At 63.4% G+C, this 18,935-nt stretch overlaps 3 protein-coding genes across 5 annotated transcripts; all 3 read right to left on the bottom strand.

Moving 5' to 3' along the window:
* Window positions 1–8: 8 nt before the first annotated feature.
* On the bottom strand, window positions 9–6,776 carry TCIRG1 (T cell immune regulator 1, ATPase H+ transporting V0 subunit a3). Its single transcript, XM_065637069.1, has 19 exons — window positions 5,929–6,776; window positions 5,093–5,171; window positions 4,785–5,014; window positions 4,597–4,691; window positions 3,943–4,069; window positions 3,776–3,858; window positions 3,580–3,673; window positions 3,285–3,497; window positions 2,531–2,681; window positions 2,312–2,451; window positions 1,915–2,072; window positions 1,751–1,841; window positions 1,552–1,670; window positions 1,203–1,416; window positions 965–1,081; window positions 777–887; window positions 572–692; window positions 320–491; window positions 9–233 (listed from the first exon to the last, which is right to left on the bottom strand). Exons 1-19 carry the CDS (start codon window positions 6,043–6,045, stop codon window positions 152–154), a joined length of 2,514 nt encoding a protein of 837 aa, XP_065493141.1. The 5' UTR covers window positions 6,046–6,776; the 3' UTR covers window positions 9–151.
* An 899-nt stretch (window positions 6,777–7,675) lies between these two features.
* On the bottom strand, window positions 7,676–9,835 carry NDUFS8 (NADH:ubiquinone oxidoreductase core subunit S8). Of its 3 annotated transcripts, none has more exons than XM_065636295.1 (7): window positions 9,777–9,835; window positions 8,872–8,919; window positions 8,734–8,796; window positions 8,510–8,599; window positions 8,225–8,397; window positions 8,015–8,143; window positions 7,676–7,913 (listed from the first exon to the last, which is right to left on the bottom strand). In XM_065636295.1, exons 2-7 carry the CDS (start codon window positions 8,909–8,911, stop codon window positions 7,782–7,784), a joined length of 627 nt encoding a protein of 208 aa, XP_065492367.1. In that variant the 5' UTR covers window positions 8,912–8,919; window positions 9,777–9,835; the 3' UTR covers window positions 7,676–7,781. The 3 variants fall into 3 exon arrangements, with proteins under 3 accessions (XP_065492367.1, XP_065492366.1, XP_065492368.1); XM_065636294.1 differs by having other exon boundaries at window positions 8,872–8,922; XM_065636296.1 differs by having other exon boundaries at window positions 8,872–8,959; window positions 9,777–9,813.
* A 694-nt stretch (window positions 9,836–10,529) lies between these two features.
* Window positions 10,530–18,545, bottom strand: ALDH3B1 (aldehyde dehydrogenase 3 family member B1). Its single transcript, XM_065635991.1, has 11 exons — window positions 18,408–18,545; window positions 17,752–17,954; window positions 17,273–17,435; window positions 14,437–14,547; window positions 14,228–14,348; window positions 14,024–14,109; window positions 13,711–13,792; window positions 13,039–13,425; window positions 12,790–12,956; window positions 12,515–12,614; window positions 10,530–11,021 (listed from the first exon to the last, which is right to left on the bottom strand). Exons 1-11 carry the CDS (start codon window positions 18,543–18,545, stop codon window positions 10,828–10,830), a joined length of 1,752 nt encoding a protein of 583 aa, XP_065492063.1. The 3' UTR covers window positions 10,530–10,827.
* Window positions 18,546–18,935: the final 390 nt, after the last annotated feature.

An 18,935-nucleotide genomic window follows, 5' to 3' on the forward strand; every position in this document is an offset into this window, starting at 1 on the left:
CCGGGGACGGTTTTATTCGCTGCCACAGAGGGCATGAGGACAATGCTGCAGCAGGGGCCTTGGGGGGGACCCTGCCCCCCAGCACCCCCCAGCAGGGTGGGGGACCGGGTCCAGCCGCTGCTCTGACCCCCCCGGCATCCCCGCGGCGCAGCTACTCCCCGGCGTGGGGTGCGAAGGCGAAGGGGCTCAGCTTGTACCCGGCGCCCACGTAAAACTTATTCTGAAACTCCACCCTGCCGAGGAGAGGGGCCGGTGAGGAACGGCTTCTGGGGGGGTCGTCACGCCCTTGTCCCAGCGTCCCCCCCTCCGGCGGGCTCACCAGTGCAGGCGCAGGGCGTGCAGGAAGGCCGAGAGCCCCTCCATCACCAGCAGGATGGCCACGGTCAGCATGGCGAAGGCGGCGAAGACGGGGACCAGCACCACGCCGCCCACGTAGCGCAGCCCCACGAAGCCGTGACGCATCACCATGGTCCACAGCACCTCCGAGAGCTCTGCCGGGGGGGACAGGGACAGGGACGGGGGGTGAGGCTGCGCCCGGCCCCGGGGAGGGGGGGACACGGGGGACACTCACGCGCATGGGCCAGGCTGAGCGCCCAGAGCCGCAGGTAGGACGCGGTGTTGGAGACGCAGCCCAGGCAGTACTCGATGGTGTGGATCGCCTGGTGCATGAAGACCTCAGCAAAATCCCGATGCTGCAGGGATGGAGCGGACACGGGACATCAGCGGGGGGCACAGCCACCCCCACCCCGCTGCCTGCACCCCGCCGGTGCCCCAACCTCGGCATCACGGCTGTGGCCCCCGCTCTCCACGTCCTCCTTGGTGGTGTTGACGGAGTTGCCGGATTCCTGCCCGTCCAGCAGCGGCTCCTGCTCCTCCGCGGCCACCGGCTGCACGGGGACAGCGGTGACACCCCGCTGTGCCACCCCCACACCTGAGCGCCCCCAAACCATCACCCCAGCCTTACCGCGGGATGTCCCGTCCTGGGCGCGCGTCGCCGGCAGCGCAGGTAGAGCGGTGTCCCCAGGAGCAGGACGGGCACCGACGCCAGCGCCAGCACCACCAGCACCGTCTGCACCGGCACCTGCGCCAGAGTCCCCGAGCTGAGAACAGCCCCGCTCGTGACACAGAGGGGACACCCCGCTGCTCCCAGCCCGGGCAAAGTGTCCCCACACGGGTGTCCCACATCTCCGCGGGGTTCCTACCTGCCCCGGGTAGAGCGGGAGGTTGCCGGGGTTGGAGGTGAAGAGGAACATGTCGATGAAGTGGATGAGGATGCTGGGGGCCACCATGGAGTCGGCGGCGCTGAACGTCACCCACTTGTAGAAGATGAGGAAGACGAGGTAGCCGAAGAGCGCCAGGAGGAAAATCATCTCGGGCAGGAGCTCCAGCACCAGCCGGTGCCACTGCTGAAAGTGCCTGGGCAGGGGGACATCAGCCGTGTCCCCATGTGTCCTGGGCTCCCACCCAGGTACAGGACTCACCCACCACACCCAAGTTCAGCCCCGGTCCCCTCAGCGTGACCGTGGCTGACAAGAGCCCACGGGGACTCACACATGGTTGAAGATCCCCAACATGACACCGAAGCCCATGTGCACGATGCCCAACACCACGGACATCTTCATCTTGAAGGAGTTGAGGAAGTTGAGGTGGTTGGTGGCCAAGCTCCAGATCTGTGGTGGACAAGGTGGGTAAGACCCTGGGTCACCCCAGCAAGGGTCCCACCCCGTCCGGTCCCCCAGGGGACACTCACTGGGTCGATCCCGAAAGGATAGGGCCCTTGGAAGACGCCAGTGACATTGGGGTCCAGGGTGAGGGACGGGTGGGTGGCGAGGTAGTCAGAGCTGTGGGCAGAACGAGGCGGGTCAGTGCAGGCAGGGACCTGGGGGGGTTCACAGGGGAGTTTGGGGGTCCCACCTCCAGGAGGAGTGGTTGGCCATGGTGGCCACGCTCCAGGCAGAGGGGAAGATGACGGTGGCTTTGCTGAAGCACTCATTGTAGATGAAGCCGGTGTAGATGGAGAAGGCCCCCATGAGCAGGATGAGGTAGCGTCCCTCAAAGAACGTCTGCCAGATCTGGGAAGGGGCGAGAAATGCGGCTCCCACGTCCCACATCACCAACCCTGCCCCATATTGTTCCCTTCCCACACCACCAGCTCCATCCCACACCTTGAAGACCATCCCACGACTCCAAGACCATCCTACACCCCCAAGCCCATCCCACATCTCCAACCTCATCCCATGCCTCTAGGACCATCCCATGCCCCAAATCATGTCCCACACCTCCAGCCTGCCCCCCCACCACGTCCCCTCACCTCGTTGGTGGCCTGTCGCAGGCTGGGGCTGTTCTCATACAGCACCATCCAGAGAGCAAAGAGGAACATGAGCAGCCCGTGCCCCACGTCCCCAAACATGATGGCGAAGATGAAGGGGAAGGTGATGATGGCGTAGGGCGCTGTGGGGACACAGGGACCGTGTCACACGGGGTCCCCACTGCAGCCCCGGGCCGTGGCGGGGAGCTGGGGGGGCCTTACCGGGGTTCACCTCCTGGTAGCTGGCCACCCCGTAGGCGTCCACAATGCTCTGGAAGCCGGCGGTGAACTTGTTGGTGCGGATGAGGGTGGGGGGCCTCTCGGAGGTGGGGACGCGCTGCACGAAACACTCGACGCTCGAGCCGCTCGTGTACTGTGGGGGGGACACCCGGCACTGACCCACGGCAACCCCTGCCGGCACCTGCCCCACCGCGGCAGGAGGGCACGGGGACACCGGGCGGCCTCTGGCACGAGGACAGGGGGACACCAAGCAAACCCCAGCACGAGGACATGGGGACACTGAGCAACCCCTGTCATGAGGACATGGGGACACGATGTAAACCCCAGCACAAGGACATGGGGACACCAAGCAAACCCCAACATGAGGACATGGGGACACTGAGCAACCCCTGTCATGAGGTCATGGGGACACGATGCAAACCCCAGCACAAGGACATGGGGACACGATGCAAACCCCAGCACAAAGACATGGGGACACCAAGCAAACCCCAACACGAGGACATGGGGACACTGAGCAACCCCTGTCATGAGGACATGGGGACACGATGCAAACCCCAGCACGAGGACATGGGGACACGAAGCAACCCCGGACACGAGGACACTGAGCAACTCCAGCACAAGGACATAGGGACATCAAGCAACCCCAGACATGAGGACACCAAACAACCCCAGCACAAGGACACAGGGACACCAAGCTACCCCTGGCATGAGGACACGGGGACACCAAACAACGCACCGATCCCTGGCGCAGAGCATCCTGCACTTGGGTGAGGTCCCGCACGGGACACCAGACCTCAGCGATGAGACACTTCTCAGTGACGTCGAAGCTGCATTGGTTGAGGACGAGATAGATGGCCTTCATCTTCTGCACCTGCACCCGCCAGGTGGGCAGCGCCACCACCACCTTGTCCAGCACCTGCGCCAGGTACTGCTCCGTCTCCTCCAGCACCTGCGGGTGCCCCACAGCAGGTCAGGGACGGGCTGGGGGTCCCGGCGTGGCCCCCCGGTCCCTGCGATGGTCCCCAGCTCACCACGCTGAGGTCCTGGATCTGGCTGACCAGCCCGGTCATGGTGTCCGCCCGGCTGGCCTCGCTCTCCGGGTAGGGGTAGACATGGCAGTGGAAGCTGGGACAGACGGACAATGTCACGTCGGGGGTGACAGGACTCCCCAGGGTCAGAGCGGGTTTTGCTCAATAAAGCTCTACACGGTGGGGGGCCGCCACCCACCAGTCTGAGATCTTGCGGATCTTCTGCCCGATCTGCTCGCCCCAGTAGGAGATGAGGAAGATGACCCAGGTGATGTCCTCGCCCTGGGGACAGCACAGCCCGTGTCACTCCGGCCGTCCCGGCCCCCTGGTTCCCTGCCAGCCCCCCCACCCTGGTGTCCTGCTCACCGTGGCCGGGTCCTCCATGGGCTCGGGCATCTCCACGAAGCTGGCCACCAGGTAGCCACGGCACGCGCGCCACAGCAGCCGCTCAAAGGCGCTGACCCGCCACGGGTGAATGACACCGGCCACGAAGCTGTGGGGACGTGGTGGGGACACTGCTCCACTGCTGCCCCTGCCCCACGGCCAGGCCACCACCCCATGGACCATGTCCAACCCTTACCGCATACCTTTCCCACAATTCCTGCCCCATGGCTGTGTTGTTGCCCCATGGCTCATCTCCAGTCCATGTCCTACAGCCTTCCCAGTTACTCTATGGCCATGTCACTGCCCCATGGGCCATCTCCAACCATTGTCCTACAGCCTTAACCACGATTCCTGCCCCATGGCCCATCTCCAGCCCTTACCCTACAGCCTTCCCAGTTGTCCCGTGGCCAAGCCAGTGCCCCATGGCCCATCTCCAACCCTTCTCCTGCGCCATGGCCATGTCGTTGCCCCGTGGCTCATATCCAACCCTTGTCCTACAGCCTCACCCACGATTCCTGCCCCATGGCCATGTCACTGTCCCACAGCTCATCTCCAGCCCCTACCTTACAGCCGTGCCCATTGCCCCACGGCCACACCACTGCCCCACAGCCCCTCTCCAACCCTAGCCCCACTCACTTGATCTTGCGGTCGAGGTGCTGGTGCAGGGAAGGGTCGAGGATGGGCTCACGCTCCGAGAGCGCCCGCGCCCGCGTCGGGGAGCCCAGGGGAGCCTGCGGCGACGGGGAGCAAGGACACGAGGCTGTCGGCGCAAAATGGGGGCGCGGGGCGACACCCCCGTGCCGCCGCCCCCCCCGGGGACCCACCGGCAGGCTGGTGAAGCGCTGTCCCTCCCGCAGGACGTGCAGGTAGCGGCGCAGGTCGCGCAGGCGGGCGCGCAGGGACGCGCGGTTGCCGCTGACCTCCCGCAGCTCCTGCGCCAGCTGCTCCGACTGCTCCTGCAGCCGCAGGGCCTCCCGTGCCAGCGGCGCCCGCGGGCTCCCGGCACACGGCCCCGGCGCCCGGCCCGCCGCACGCAGCTCCTGCTGCAGGAACGCTGCGGGAGGGAGACGCGGTCGCGTTTGGGGCGCTCACGGGTGGGGGACCCCCCGAGCAGCCCCCCAACGGCACTCACAGAAGGTTTTCTCCATCTCCTCGCAGCGCCGCACCTCGCCCACGAAGCGCCGCTGGAAGGCGCTGACTTTGGGGTTCAGCTGTCGGGGGGGACACGGTCACGGGATAGATGTGGTGGGATGGGGGGGGACAAGCAGCAACCCCCCCGGGCAGACCAAGCACCCCCAAACTACAGCCCACAGAACGCACCCCAAGTCACCCACACACACCCCCTGCACCCCAAATCCTGTCCCTTGCATCCATGGGACCCCAAATCACACACACACATCCCCCTGCACCCATGGCACCCCAAATCACCTACGCACATTCCCCTACACTCAAGGCACCCCAAACTACCCAAACCCAGTACCTTGCACCCATGGCACCCCAAACCACCTGCCTCTGCCCCCTGCACCCAGTTCCCCACACCCAGAGCACCCCAAACCACTCGCACCCACCCCTTGCACCCCAACACACCGACCCCAACCCTGCTGCACCCTCCACACCCCAAACCCACCTGTACCAAACCCCTGCACCCACCGCACCCCAAACCACCCATCCCAAACCCCCTCCACCCACAGCACCCCATCCCACCCAGACCAACCCCCCTGCACCCATGGCACCCCAAAACCACCCACTCCAAAACCCCCTGCACCCAGGGCACCCAAATCAACCCCCTTGCACCCAGGGCACCCCAAACCACCCATCCAAAATCCCATGCACCCACAAGCACCCCATCCCACCCAGACCACCCCCATTGCACCCAGGGCACGCCAAGCCACCTGCACCCACCCCTTGCACCCAAGGCACCCCAAACCAGCCCCCCAGCCCCTCCGTGGCCCCCCATCCCCTACGTACGTCCCTGAACTCCAGCAGCCCCCGCTCGCCCAGCTCGCTGACGCAGCTGTAGGCTGAGGCAGACTGGAGGAAGAGCTGGGCCAGGCAAACCTCCTCGCTGCGGAACAGGGACCCCATGGTGCCCCCCGGGACCCCCCTCCCGCCCAGGCTGCAGAGGCGCGAGGGCACCTGCCTGAGGTGGGAGCAAAGGGTGAGGGCTGGGGTGGGTCAGGGTCAGGGGTGGCAGGAGGGCTGGGGGGCTCCCTGGGGGTCTGGTTTTTGGGGTCACCCCAGCGGTCTGGCTGTGGGTCCCGGGGGTCTGGTTGGGGCTTCTGGGGACCTGGCTTGGGAGGGTCACCCAGGCGGTCTGGGGGTCACCCTGAGGATGTGGCTGGGGGTCCGGGGATCTGGCTGGGGGTCCTGGGGATCTGGCTGGGGGTCACCCCGGGGAGCTGGGGATCTGGCTGGGGGTCCTGGGGTGTCTGAGGTTCTGGGGGGTCTGGCTGGGGTTCTGGGGGATCTGGCTGGGGTCCCAGGGATCTGGCCGGTGGTCCCGGGGGTCTGGGGGTCTAGATGGGGGGGTCACTCCGGGGGTCTGGCTGGGGTTCTGGTGGGTCTGGATGGGGTCCCGGGGCTCTGGTTGAGGTCCCGGGGGTCTGCCTGTGGGTCCGGAGCTCTGCCTGGGGTCCTGGAGGTCTGTCTGGGGCCCCGAGGCTCTGGCTGGGGGTCCCGAGGCTCTGGCTGGGGGTCCCGGCGGTCTGTCTGTGGTCCCGGGGGTCTGGCTGGGGTCCCGGGGGGCTGCAGCGGCAGAGCCGGGGTGCCCCCGCAGCCGTGCCCAGGGGAAGCGCCCGTCCCCAGCCCCACGCGGCTCTTCCCAGCACCGGGCTTGCAAAATACTTTCCGTCCCCCTTCCCCCCCCACCTCCCGCCCCATCCCCGCCCCGCTCAGCTGCATCTGACTCAGCGCCACCGCATCCCCGGGCACCGGCCGCCCCCCCGGGCACGGCGCGGGACGCGCTGCCCCGGAGCGCCGCGGCTGCTGCCCGGCGGGAGCGGAGCCGCCGCCGCCGCCCGTACCGGGAGCGCGGGGCCGATCGCGCTCGGCACTTCCTCTTCCCCAGGAAGGGCCCGGCCGCGGGGAGGGACCGGCCCGCCCGGCCCCCCCGACCGGGGCAACCGGGACCGGCCCCCACGACCGGAGCGACCGGGGCGAGCGGGACCGGCCCCCCCGGTCGGAGCAATCGGGCCCGCCGCTCCCCGGGATGCCCCGTTCCCCAGGCACAGGGGACCGGGAGTGAACCGCCCCGCCCCGGAGGAAATGCGGGATCCCCCAGCGCCGGGACCGCGGGAATGGAATGAAACCCCCCCCGCCGGTACCACCCCCGGGGAGCTGGAGGGTGGGAATGACCCCCCCCAAAGCCCCAGAGCCAGCTGCAGGCAGGAGAATCCTCTCCCTGGGAGAGGGCAGGTGCCCCCCAAACCCTGTAAACCCCCCCCAAACCCTCCGACCACCCCCCAAACCCTTTAAACCACCCCCCCACCACCACCCCTTGGTCCCTGCCTGCACCCCCACCCTCCACACCCCCTCCCCACCCTGCACCCCACATTCCTGTGCCCCCACCCCAACATGGGTGACAGCACCCGCAGGAATCCTGTCCCCCTCCCCAAACTGCAACCATGCACCCCCGGGCTGTACCTGCCCCGGGGGGGGAGTTAACCCCTCCCCTGCCCCAGTGCTGGAAAGAAAGAGACACAGAAAAAGCCGGAGCTCCGGGTTAGGAAGGGGCCCGTGCCCCCAGCGCAGTTGTGGGGGTGCAGAAACCCCCTAGACCCTTTATTAGGGGAGCAGGGAGGGGCCGTGGGGACACCCGGCTGTCACCGGTACAGGTAATCGGCCTGGATGTTGGCCGCGATCTCGGCCTCCCACTTGTCGCCGTTATTGAGCAGCTTCTCCTTGTTGTAGAGCAGCTCCTCGTGCGTCTCCGTCGAGAACTCGAAGTTGGGACCCTGCCGGGATGCGAGACGTTCTCTCAGGGCTCACCAGACCCCCCCAGCCCCTGAGCAGGGGGTCTCACTGCCCCACGGGCTCTGTGTCCCCCCCAGGTCACCTCCACAATGGCATCCACAGGACAAGCCTCCTGGCAGAACCCGCAGTAGATGCACTTGGTCATGTCAATGTCGTAGCGGGTGGTGCGGCGGCTGCCATCGGCGCGGGGCTCAGCCTCGATGGTGATGGCCTGCGCGGGGGGGACACAGTGGGGGACACTTCAGCTCCCCTGGGAGTGGCGGGAGGAGGAGGAGGGGGGAAGAAGGCCGACCTGCGCGGGGCAGACGGCCTCGCAGAGCTTGCAGGCGATGCACCTCTCCTCCCCGGACGGGTAGCGGCGCAGCGCGTGCTCCCCGCGGAACCGCGGGCTCAGCGGCCCCTTCTCAAACGGGTAGTTGATAGTGGCCGGTTCGCGGAAAAGGTAACTCAGCGTCATGGCCAGGCCTGGAGGAAAGAGGCGGGGTGTGACAACACGTTCAGGGTGGCTGCCGCCCCGCAGATGGGATGGGGAGGCCAAGAGGGGTTTGTTCTGCACCAAAGCGGCTCCGGGACTCACCGCGGAAGAGCTCGGTCCACAGCAGGGTCTGCGCAGCACGGTCGGTGATTGAGCGCATGTCCATGGGCGCCTCCTGGACGTTGACGTACTCTGTGGGGACAGGGGATGCTGTGCCCACCCCATGGGGACGGGGGAAGGTGTCCCCACCCCACAGGGACAGGGGAAGGTGTCCCCGCCCCACAGGGACAGGGGAAAAGGGAAGAGGACACTGGGTCTCTACTCACTGTAGCATTCCTTGGGGACGGTGGTGCTGAGAGGACGCAGGTGGCCCAGGGGGGCCGGCGGGGCTGGGGGGAGACAGAGGGGTCAGGGGGGATTTTGGGGGGCAGGGGGGACGCGGGGGTGCCTGGTGCGGCTCTCACCTGCGTGGGCAGCCCGGTACAGCAAACGCAGCGCTGCCATGGCCGGTCCTGCTGTGGCAGAGGGGACCGGCCTGTCACTCTGCCAGCCCTCGGGTGTGGGGACAGCAAGCAGCTGGGGGGGGGCCTGGGACCCCCCCACTTCCCACAGGGGACCCAAGCATCCTGACCCCCAACCCTCCACCAGAAGAGACCCAGACCCCCAGGACCCCCCTCCCACAAGGGACCCAGGGATTTTATCCCCCCACCTCCCACAAAGGACCCAGGCATCCTGACACCCCCCTCAAGGGACCCAAGTGTTCCCCCCACCTCTCCCAAGCGACCCAGGTGTCCTGACACCCCCAAGTAAGGAACACAGGTGTGTCCCCCACCCCTCCAAGCGACCCAGGTGTCCTGACACCCCCCCTACGGGACCCAGGTGTCCTTCCCCACCCCAACGAGAGTCCCACGTGCCCTGTTCCCACCCACCAACGGGACCCAGGTGTCTTGTCCCCCCATCACCTCTACAAAGGGACCCAAGCGTCCAACCCCCCACCCCCAAAGCGGAGCCAGGTGTCCTGGTCTCCCCCTTCCCACATTGGACGCAAGTGACCCCCTCAGGGGATCCCTGCACCCTGGTCGCCCCGCAAGGGACCCAGGCAGCCTCCCCAACCCCAGGGCACCCAAAACCCCCGCCCCAACCCCCTCCCCACTCCCCGGCCCCCCCAGACCGGCCCGAACCCCCCGCTCCCACAAAGGCCTCAGGCGCCCCGTGTGTGTCCCCAGGGGGGTCCCAGGCGTCCGGGCCGCCCCCGCTCCCCCACGCGGGGTCTGGGGACCACGAGGAGCCCCCACGGGCCACCACAGCCCCCGGGTGCCCCGAACAACCCCTCCCCAGGCCCGCCCGGGGCCGCGGCCGCCCCGCTCACCTCCCCCAAGGACCCGGGCGTCCTGACCGGCCCCGCCCCCGGAGGGCACTGCGCAGGCGCGAAGGCGGCGGCGCAGGCGCAGAGCGGCGCCGGCGTCACGGGACAGGGAGGGGGCGGGGCGGTGTGCTGGGGGCGGGGTCTCGAAGGGTTGGGGGCGGGGTCTCGAGTGGAGGGGGCGGGGTCTCTATGGGAGGGCGGGGCGGGCAGCGCCGGACTCGCTTCCCATTGGCCAGAAGCCGCTGGGGGAGGGAAGGTGGGAGGAGCTTCGCGGAGTGGGCGGGGCAGCAGGGAGCGGAGCCGCCGGGACCGGGTTCGGAAGTGTAGCCGGGGTGGGTGGTTGGCCCTGGGGAGCGAACCGCAGGTTCCCCCGTGCAGCTAACGGGGTTCCGGCCAGCACCCCGGCACCGCAACCGGGAGCCTGCAGAGCTCCGGGGCGAGCAGCTGTCCCGGTCCCCTACAGCCACCTCCTGCTCTGCCCCTTGTGCGTCACCGCTGGCTCCGCTCCAACCCTAAACTCACAAAACTCACCCCAAATCCAGCCCGGGGCACCACACTGCCACCAGGCACGGCGCGACGGAGGTGGACACGATCCTAACGGGGTGGCTGAGGGTGACAGCGTGAGAGATGGGGACACTGAGGGTCTGGGCACCCACCCTCCGGGGTCTGGAACCCCCAAAATGGGGCAACGGAGGCAAAGCCAGGCAGGAGAGCTCCATGCAAAGGCTTTACTATAGGCAGGTTACGTGGAGGAGAAAGCAACAGCCGGCACTAAGGAGAGAGAACAAGGTTCATCCAGAAGAAATCTAATGAAAGACAGGGCTACTGCTGGTCCTGCGCTGTTCCTCTGAATTTTGGGGAGAGAAAAAGAACTTTTGGCCCTTTCAGATGTGTCCTGACAAACGGTCTGGAGCAGGGGAGGAGCAAGCGTGGAGGAGACGTCCTTCCAAATCAAGACCCAACTCGGTCGGGTTCCTTCCAGCTCAGGAAACAAGGGAACAGGGTGGATTTTGGTCCCCGGGGGTCCCAGTCCCCCCCTAGTCCGTGAGCAGGCTCAGAGCAGGGTGCACATGCCCTTGCGCTTGATCTCCAGGGTGGCCGTCATCAGCCCCTGCTTCTGCTGGGTGTACGGGGGGTAGCGCACCGAGTTGAGGGTCTCCAGGCCCATGTTGCGGTGCAGGCAGCTGCGCTGGTGCGTGAAGGTGTCGAAGGTGAATTTCCCATGGTATTTCCCCAAACCGCTGTTTCCTGCAAGGCACAGCACGGGTATGAACTCACTGCGGGACTCTGCTCCTCATCAACACCGCAAAAGAAACTTTTTTACGGGGTTTTTTCATGCAAATGCTCCTGCTGTGGGGTAATGCGGATCTGGTGGAGGAGCTCTCACCCTTCCCCGCGTCCTTTCCAGCTCTATGTCCAGCAAATCCTTTCACCGCTCACCTGTTCGGAGCCCTGAGTGCAACGTTTTTATGTTATCTACATCAGCTTTGCTGCCTCTACGAGGCTCAGTTTCCCTTTTTAACCTCAATGGTGCTCTACCATATCTATTAGGATTTCCCAGCATGGCCCCTACAAAGCTTAGCATCTTCCTGGAGCTCCTGAAAATATGGAGCCACATTGGTAACACCGGTTCTTGTGATTCCCGATTGGCACATGGTGGTTAATAGCTCAGTGACTTCACATCCGAGCTACCGGGGAAGCTTTGGCAAATTCCGTCTCACCACAATGACTTGACCTTCACCTGACCGGGGCTGCTATAAAACGGCTTCACCTGATAATTTGAGGCGGTTTGTCTGCATCATTTCCATAAAGGTAAGTTACAGGATGGGAACCACTAAGAATTGTTCCCTGAGCCACAGTCAGGTGAGGAATTAATTGCGCTTTGCTGTCGCGGTGTCTGTCCCATTATGTCTGAATCAGCCCTCAGCCCCGACAGAGATGCTGAGCACGTGCAGCATAAAACTGAGATATTTTTGCCCCAGAGAATATTCTGGGAAAGACACCAGGAGATTGCGAAAGTATTTGGGGGAAATATCATCAGAGGTTTCCTGTATTCCTGTGCTCTTCCCTGCAAAATGCTACGACCAGGGCCTGGGGCTGGGCAGACTTTGCTTTTCACTTGAGAAAACAATTTTTTTTGCTCTTGGAGAGCAGAAACTCTTCGTTTTTGCCCAGGAGGATCTCCAAGTGACCACAAGCAGGTTCTCCAGATATTGTTAAGTGTTTTGCTCCTACTATTTAATCCTAAAAAGCAAAATGACTGTACGACCTGCTCCCACCCAGCACCATGAGGAGGAACCTCGCCTGCCCAAGAGGGACAAGGCGTCAGATGAGTGAGGGACAGACCAAAGGGAGCAGCGCTGGATGAGCTGCCAGGCAAACCTGAGCCAGGCAGGAGCCCAACCCTGGCACAAAATTCCCCCACAGTGCTCAGAAATACCAGGGAAATCACCAAGTGGCACAGATTTCCCTGCCTCTTATATGAAATATTTGCAGGGAACGCTGTGCTTGGGATGGCAAAGACAGCGAGAAGAAACCTCACAGGCTCCACACATTCAGCAGGCACGAGGCTGCAAAGCGCAAGAGTTTGAGGCTTGTGCAATGAAATAAAAGCCTTTTGGCGGGGCCAGCAGGTTCCACAGAGCCCTCAGGACTCCCCTGAGACCCTTCCTCCCCATGGATGGACCACATGTGGCTGATGTTGGCCAGGGACAGGGCAGGTTTGAGGGATTTGGACCTACCGCTCCCACCGAAAGGCAGCGAGCTCAGCGTCACGTGCATCAGGGTGTCGTTGCCGCAGAAGCCGCCGCTGCTCGTCCGCTCCAGGACCTGGTTCACCACCTGTGAGGGAAGCAGAGAAGGTGGATGTGGGTCTTGCAGCCTGACTCTTGTCAAACATCATCCAACTCACCCATCAACCGACTCAAAAGACCCTTCCAGAGCATTCCGTGAGGCGTTGGTGAGGGGGGCACCAACCCCACTGTCCCATTTCCCTCTCCCCGCTCGCGTCCCTCACCTTGCTGTCACAGGAGAAGGCGTAGATGGCCAACGGCCGTGGTCGCGCGTTGATGAAGTCGATGGCTTCATCCATGTTGGCCACAACGACGATAGGTAGGATGGGCCCGAAAACCTCCTCCTGCATGGCGGGGTCGGACGGCAGCACATCTGCCAGCACCGTGGGGGCTGCGGGGAACAGTTACGGTGACAAACTACCCACTGCACGGGCACAGGCCATCCCACAAACCCCCAAAACCCACGCCCTCACCAATATAGCGCTCCTTCTCATCCGTCTGTCCCCCGATGGCCACGCGCCCGCTGCGCAGCAGCGCCCGGATGCGGCGGAACTGCTTGTCCCCCACGATGCGCCCGAAATCGGGGGATTCCTTGGGGTTGGAGCCGAAAAACTCCACGATGGCTGCACGCAGGGCGGGCATCAGCTTCTCCTGCATCTCCAGGCTGCAGAGCAGGTAGTCGGGGGCCAGGCACGTCTGCCCCGCATTGAAGAAGCGGCCCCAGGCCACCCGCCGGGCCACGTTCTGCACGTCACAGGTGTCGGACACGTAGCAGGGGTTCTTGCCCCCCAATTCCAGCGTCACCGGCGTCAGGTGCTTGGCGGCGGCTTCCATGATGATCCGTCCCACGGTGGCACTGCCTGCGGGCCAGGAGAAGACGTGTCACAGGAAGAATCCCACCATGGGTGCAGCTCTGGGACGTGGCAATCTGGGGAGCCACCAGACCCACAGATACATCCCAGATCCTCCAACAGATCCCGACAGCAAGACCCCAACCCAAGGTCTGCATTCTCAGAGGGCAGAGAAAGGGTTCTGCTTGCGGGCAGGCTGCCCTGTGTCACACGTTGGGCAGGGTAAGTCACAGCATGGTGACAAGAGGGGATCCCACCTCCTCATGGTGCAAAACCCAGGCCTGCAGGATGTACCAGTGAAGAAGATGTAGTCAAACTTGTTCTCCAGCAGCTTGGTGGTCTCCTCCACGCCAGCGGTCACCACAGCAAAGCAATCCTGCAATGTAAGAGTCCCCCAGTGTCACCATCTGCCCCAGGTCACTCTGTCCCCATCCCCACCCACAGCATCCTGGGCTGCTGGACATGTGGACACCGGCTGAGCGTGGAGGAAAGACGGACAGTGGCACCTGGGACCGGGGATGGTGTGACACTGGTGTGTGCGGGACAGGGTTGGGAACACTGTGGCCCTGGGACAGAGAAAGGGACAAGGACAGGGAGAGCTTCTTACGCTGTCCAGGTAGCAGGTCAGCGCTTCGGCAACAAGTTTCTCGGTGTTCTTGGCAATCTCCGAGGGTTTAATGATGACACAGTTACCTGGGGGGAGACAGACAGGACATCAAAGCAGTGACATGGGGACAGCCAGCCCTTCTGGCACCCCAGCACAGGGACAAGGTGCCTCAAGGACAAGGGACGAGGGACAGGTTTGGCTCACCGGCCGCGATGGCCCCGATGAGGGGCACCAGGAAGAGGTGGATGGGGTAGTTCCAGGGCGCGATGATGAGTACGACCCCGTAGGGGTCCTTGCGGATGAAGGCCGAGTCCAGCTGTGTCACCTGCGAGAAAGGCCACCATCTCAGTGATGTCCCCAGTGATTTCTCTCCCCCTGTCCCTGCCCAGCTCAGCCCAGAGCTTCTCCCTTACCAGGTTCTTGTCCACATGCTCGTCCTTCATCCAGCGGCACAAGTTGTTCAGGGTGTCATTGAGCTCGTTCTTGCACAGGAGGATCTCGGTGAAATAAGCCTCGGTGGACGGCTGGGGACAGATGTCACATAAGCATCGTCCCCCACTCCGACCCCCATCTGCAGGGGACATCTCCCCTCTCCTCTGCCCACGAAGGACAGGAGAAGTTATTAAGTAAAAAATTACGAAACAGAAGTTGCTCTCACCTCCTGCAACCCCCAGGGAGTATCAGAGTCCCTGAAATTTTATGAAAATAGGTATTTGGCCAGAGGAAAAAAACAATACTGAACATCAGGGGTGGGACTACATGAGCTCTGAGGGTCCCTTCCAACCCAAACTATTCTGTTCCTATAGTTCTATGATCTTCACAATACTTAACAGCTCTTGAGCCCAATATCTGCGAACTGCTCCCCTGGTAACAGCGCCTTGAGCCCAGGGGACATGGAGCAGTGTCACTGGAGCTCCAGAGGAGCTGGTACCAGTGTCAGAGCTGCTGAGCTGCACTGGGACAGTGCTCTTGCATTTGTGTCCCCACCACCTGGGGACGTGAGCTGGCAGCGAAGGCCTGAGCTCCCTCCCACAGCTTGTGCACGAAAGCTGAAGTTAAGACCTTGCTTTGTTCCAAGAGAAATGGGAAGAAGAGCAAATGCTTAATTAAACACCTCGTGATGGAGCTCGGCGGAACCAGCCTCCCAGTCCAGGCAGAACCCCCTGCAGTGCCGGGGCCTCGGCAGGTTGGGTGAGACAACCCCAGTTAGGGAATTAAACAAACCCGACAGGTTTCTCCAAGATAAACTGTCCCAACAACGCAAGGACTAAACGGACAGTGATGGGGAAGCAGTGGTGGGACATCAGAGCCGGGATCAAGGTATCGCCTGCAGGCGGTGGGTCCTCTCCACTGCATAACCACAGCCATGAATCACAGGCTCATTGAATCATTTTAGGTGGAAAAGCCCCTCAAGATCATCGAGTGCAACCGTTCCCCCACCCCTGGCACTGTCCCATGTCCCTGAGAACCTCATCTCTGTCTGTCCAACCCCTCCAGGGATAGTGACTCCAGCACTGCCCTGGGCAGCCTGTTCCAATGCCTGAGAGCCCTTTGGGGAAGAAATTGTTCCCCAGATCCAACCTCAACCTCCCCTGGCGCAACTTGAGGCCGTTTCCTCTGGTCCTGGCGCTTGTTCCTGGGGAGCAGAGCCCGACCCCCCCGGCTCCAAGCTCCTTTCAGGCAGGTCAGAGATCAGAAGGTCTCCCCTCAGCTCCTGTTCTCCAGGCTGAACCCCCCAGGTCCCTCAGCCGCTCCCATCACACTTGGGCTCTAAAGTGGCTCCCGCACTGTGAAGCCGCCTTTGCAAAGCGCGGTGGTTGCAAAAACCCTCTACTCTGACATCCTTTGGATTCCTCCAACCCAAAACAATCCCTGGGTGGGAGCCGTCCCCCATCGCTGCAGCAAAACATCACTTTGGGGCTGGAAATTCTGGTTGCTGACTCCCAGGTGGCAACTTCTCATGTTCTACCACCAAGCCCCACTCCGGAGACCTTTGGGTCCCCAACGCCTGGACACGTCACTGCCAGGCTGAGCTGCTCCTTGACATGAGGACACATCCAATATCCGGTGAAGCAACGGAGCCGCTCTCAGCCCAGGATGACACTTGCATCATGAGGAGGATGAGGAAATTACTGATGAAGATGAGCCATTAAGGGTTTTGACAGCACACGAAGGCTGGAAGGTGGGACATTAAGTCTGATGTCATCCCAGTTCCTCCAGAGAGGAACAGGCATCACTGGAGATGAGGTGCCACCTCAGTACATAACACCGGATGAACTGCCCATCAAACTATGAAGACCCGACTGCATAACAAGCTTATTACTAGACAACCAGCTCTAATTACCTACAACTAGCAAAGATGAAGGACGCACTTGGAGCACTGATGCCTATCAAGGCCTGGCTGAAGGAGAAGGCACACACCTCAAACAAACAAGGCAATTACAAGCCTAGGAAGATGTTGGGGCGGTGAAACCCATGTCTGAGGGTACGGCTGATGCGCTGATACACCCACGGACACGAGTCCTTTGGCTCTGAGCGCTTCCACTACCAGATAAAACCAGTTATGTGGTGCCAGGACATGCCAGCTCTCCGAAAATGATTCCTGATGCCACCTGACCAAAGCATGGCCTGTTGGGCTGTGGCACACGGTAGGGAGGGAGAAAATGGGGGAGAAAAGGGTCCTGAAGCAAAATAAGAAGGAGAAAGAAGAAAGGAGGAAGAAGGAAGAAGGGATAGGGGAAGCAGAAGGGGAAGGAGAAGGGGAAAGGGAAGAAGGAGGAAAAAGAAGAAGGAGGAGGAGAAGAAGAGAAAAAGGCAGCTAAACATGGCAGGGATGCTCCTGCTTCCTCGACAGACCACCCAGGAGCTCCTGACGTGCCACAACACCCAGAATCACATCCAGGTCCCCACCTGTGTCACCGCCTCGGCCCTGAGCAGCCCTGGGAGGAATGTGCAAAGCGAGCAGGTTGCAAAACACCAGTAAATCCCTGGTGTGACCGGGCTGGCGAGGAGCACCCCAGGGCTGTCACCCTCTGCAGAGGTCCCGTGAAGCCACCGGGGAGTTGATGCATAGGATGGACGCAGCAGGTGACACTTGGTGACACTGAAGTTCCCACCTCGCAGTGGCCAACAGGGGCTTTACTCAGTTTAAGGGCACTGGGGACGGGGTTGGTGGCACCCAGGAGGGTGCAAGACCCAGACAAGGGGGTCCGCAGAGCCCCAAAAATGTGACCTGGTCCCCCCTCTCACCTTGCCCATGTCCAAGGCAGTGGCCTCCAGGATCTCCTGCTTCTTCTCGTCCAAGAAGCGTCCCAGGGCCTCCAGCTGGGCCATGCGATACTCCAAGGGCCGCGTCTTCCCCGAGAGCCAGGCTGCCCGCAGGTGGCTCACCAGCCCCGCGTAGGGGTTCTCGCTGCGGGGACAGGGACATCAGAGGGATCCCAGCCCAATCCCAGCCTCTCGCACTCCCAGTGACGACGCAGAGGAGCTCCACGTCACCCCAGCCTGGTGTCACCCCAGCCCAGCATCAAACTGGAGCCCCAGAGTCCCTGGGGATACCTGGGTCTTCCCCATGCTGCTGGGAACAAAGGGTCCTGCCTCCTGCATGCCACCGTTCCCAGCTGTCCTTTGTCCCCTCCCTTGGGCCGCAATGCTGGATGGTGGCCCATGGACCCCCAAAATTGTCCCCCACCCAAGCACCCCATCTCCCTTCCGCCCCTCACTCTCACCTGCTGGCACTGTCACTCGCCGGCCCCTTCCCACTGCCTGTGCTGCCTGCGCTGCCCGCACCGCACCCGGTGCTATTCCCGGCATCACTGCCCACAAGGTTGCACTTGCTGTAGCCCATGGGCTGCAGCCCGGGGGGCTCAAGGGACTGGTACATGCCGAGCTGTGCGTAGGAGCTACCGGTCCCGCGGAGAACGTGGTGGCCCTGGAGAAAGACACGGGGCGTGGGATGGCGGAGCTGGAAGCCCTGGAGATGCCAGGGCTCCATCCCAAGAGATGTCACCCCAGAGCGGAACATCCGTCCCCAAGCCCGCGGTGCCTTTGAGTGGTGGTTGGGAGCTCCGGGCTGTCCCGGCCGGGGGGTGACTCAGCCCTGGTGCAGCTGCCCCAGGCCCCAGTGCGCCCCGAGGGGGATGCTTGGGATTCCGGGAGCCTCCCGACGCTCCAGGACGGACACCAGTCCCTGGCCGTGGGGCAGCACCCCAGGGTCACCCCTGGAGTCCCTAAGGACCATGATGTGGGGCAGCATCCCAGGCTGATCCCAGGGATGCCTTTCTCAAGAGAACCCCCCCGTGGGGTGCCCAGCGCCCCACAGCCTCCCCGTGTGAGGGGCTGGCAGAATGTGGCCATGAGGACAAGTCCAGTCCCTGGGACCTACCTGGGGAGCTGAGCGGTGGCGAGAGGAGCGCAAGGCCCGGCTGGTGCTGCTGAGGGTCTGGATGTCCCTCCTAAATGCTGTGGGGCTGATGATCATGCCCCATGGGCAGGGGCGGGCAGGAGCGTGTCCCGCCTCCATGGGGCTGGCAGTGGGGACGCGGTCTGGGATGGAACCTCCCCCATGAGTCGGTGGCACCGGGGACCTCCCATGGCCACCAAACCACCACCGTGAACCCTGACCCACAGGGACCCCCACACACCCCTCACCCTGTCCTCAGGGCCACCCTGACCCACAGGGACCCCACAGACACCCCCAAAGTCACACTCCTACCCACCAGCACCAGTTCCTCTGGCACTGCAGCCCTCGCCAGCTCCCCAAACTCCGGCTCCCCCGGCCGGTTCTAATTACCCCGCTTCGTCAACAGGAAGGGCAGCACCCTGCCCCACACGCCCCGTCACCGTCCCCCAGGCACAGCCCCTGCAGCCATGCTCCCCAGGGAACCCACAGCAGCCCCCCAGGGAGGGGGGA

Source organism: Caloenas nicobarica, chromosome 5 (assembly GCF_036013445.1).
Source record: "Caloenas nicobarica isolate bCalNic1 chromosome 5, bCalNic1.hap1, whole genome shotgun sequence".
Lineage (NCBI taxonomy): Eukaryota > Metazoa > Chordata > Aves > Columbiformes > Columbidae > Caloenas > Caloenas nicobarica.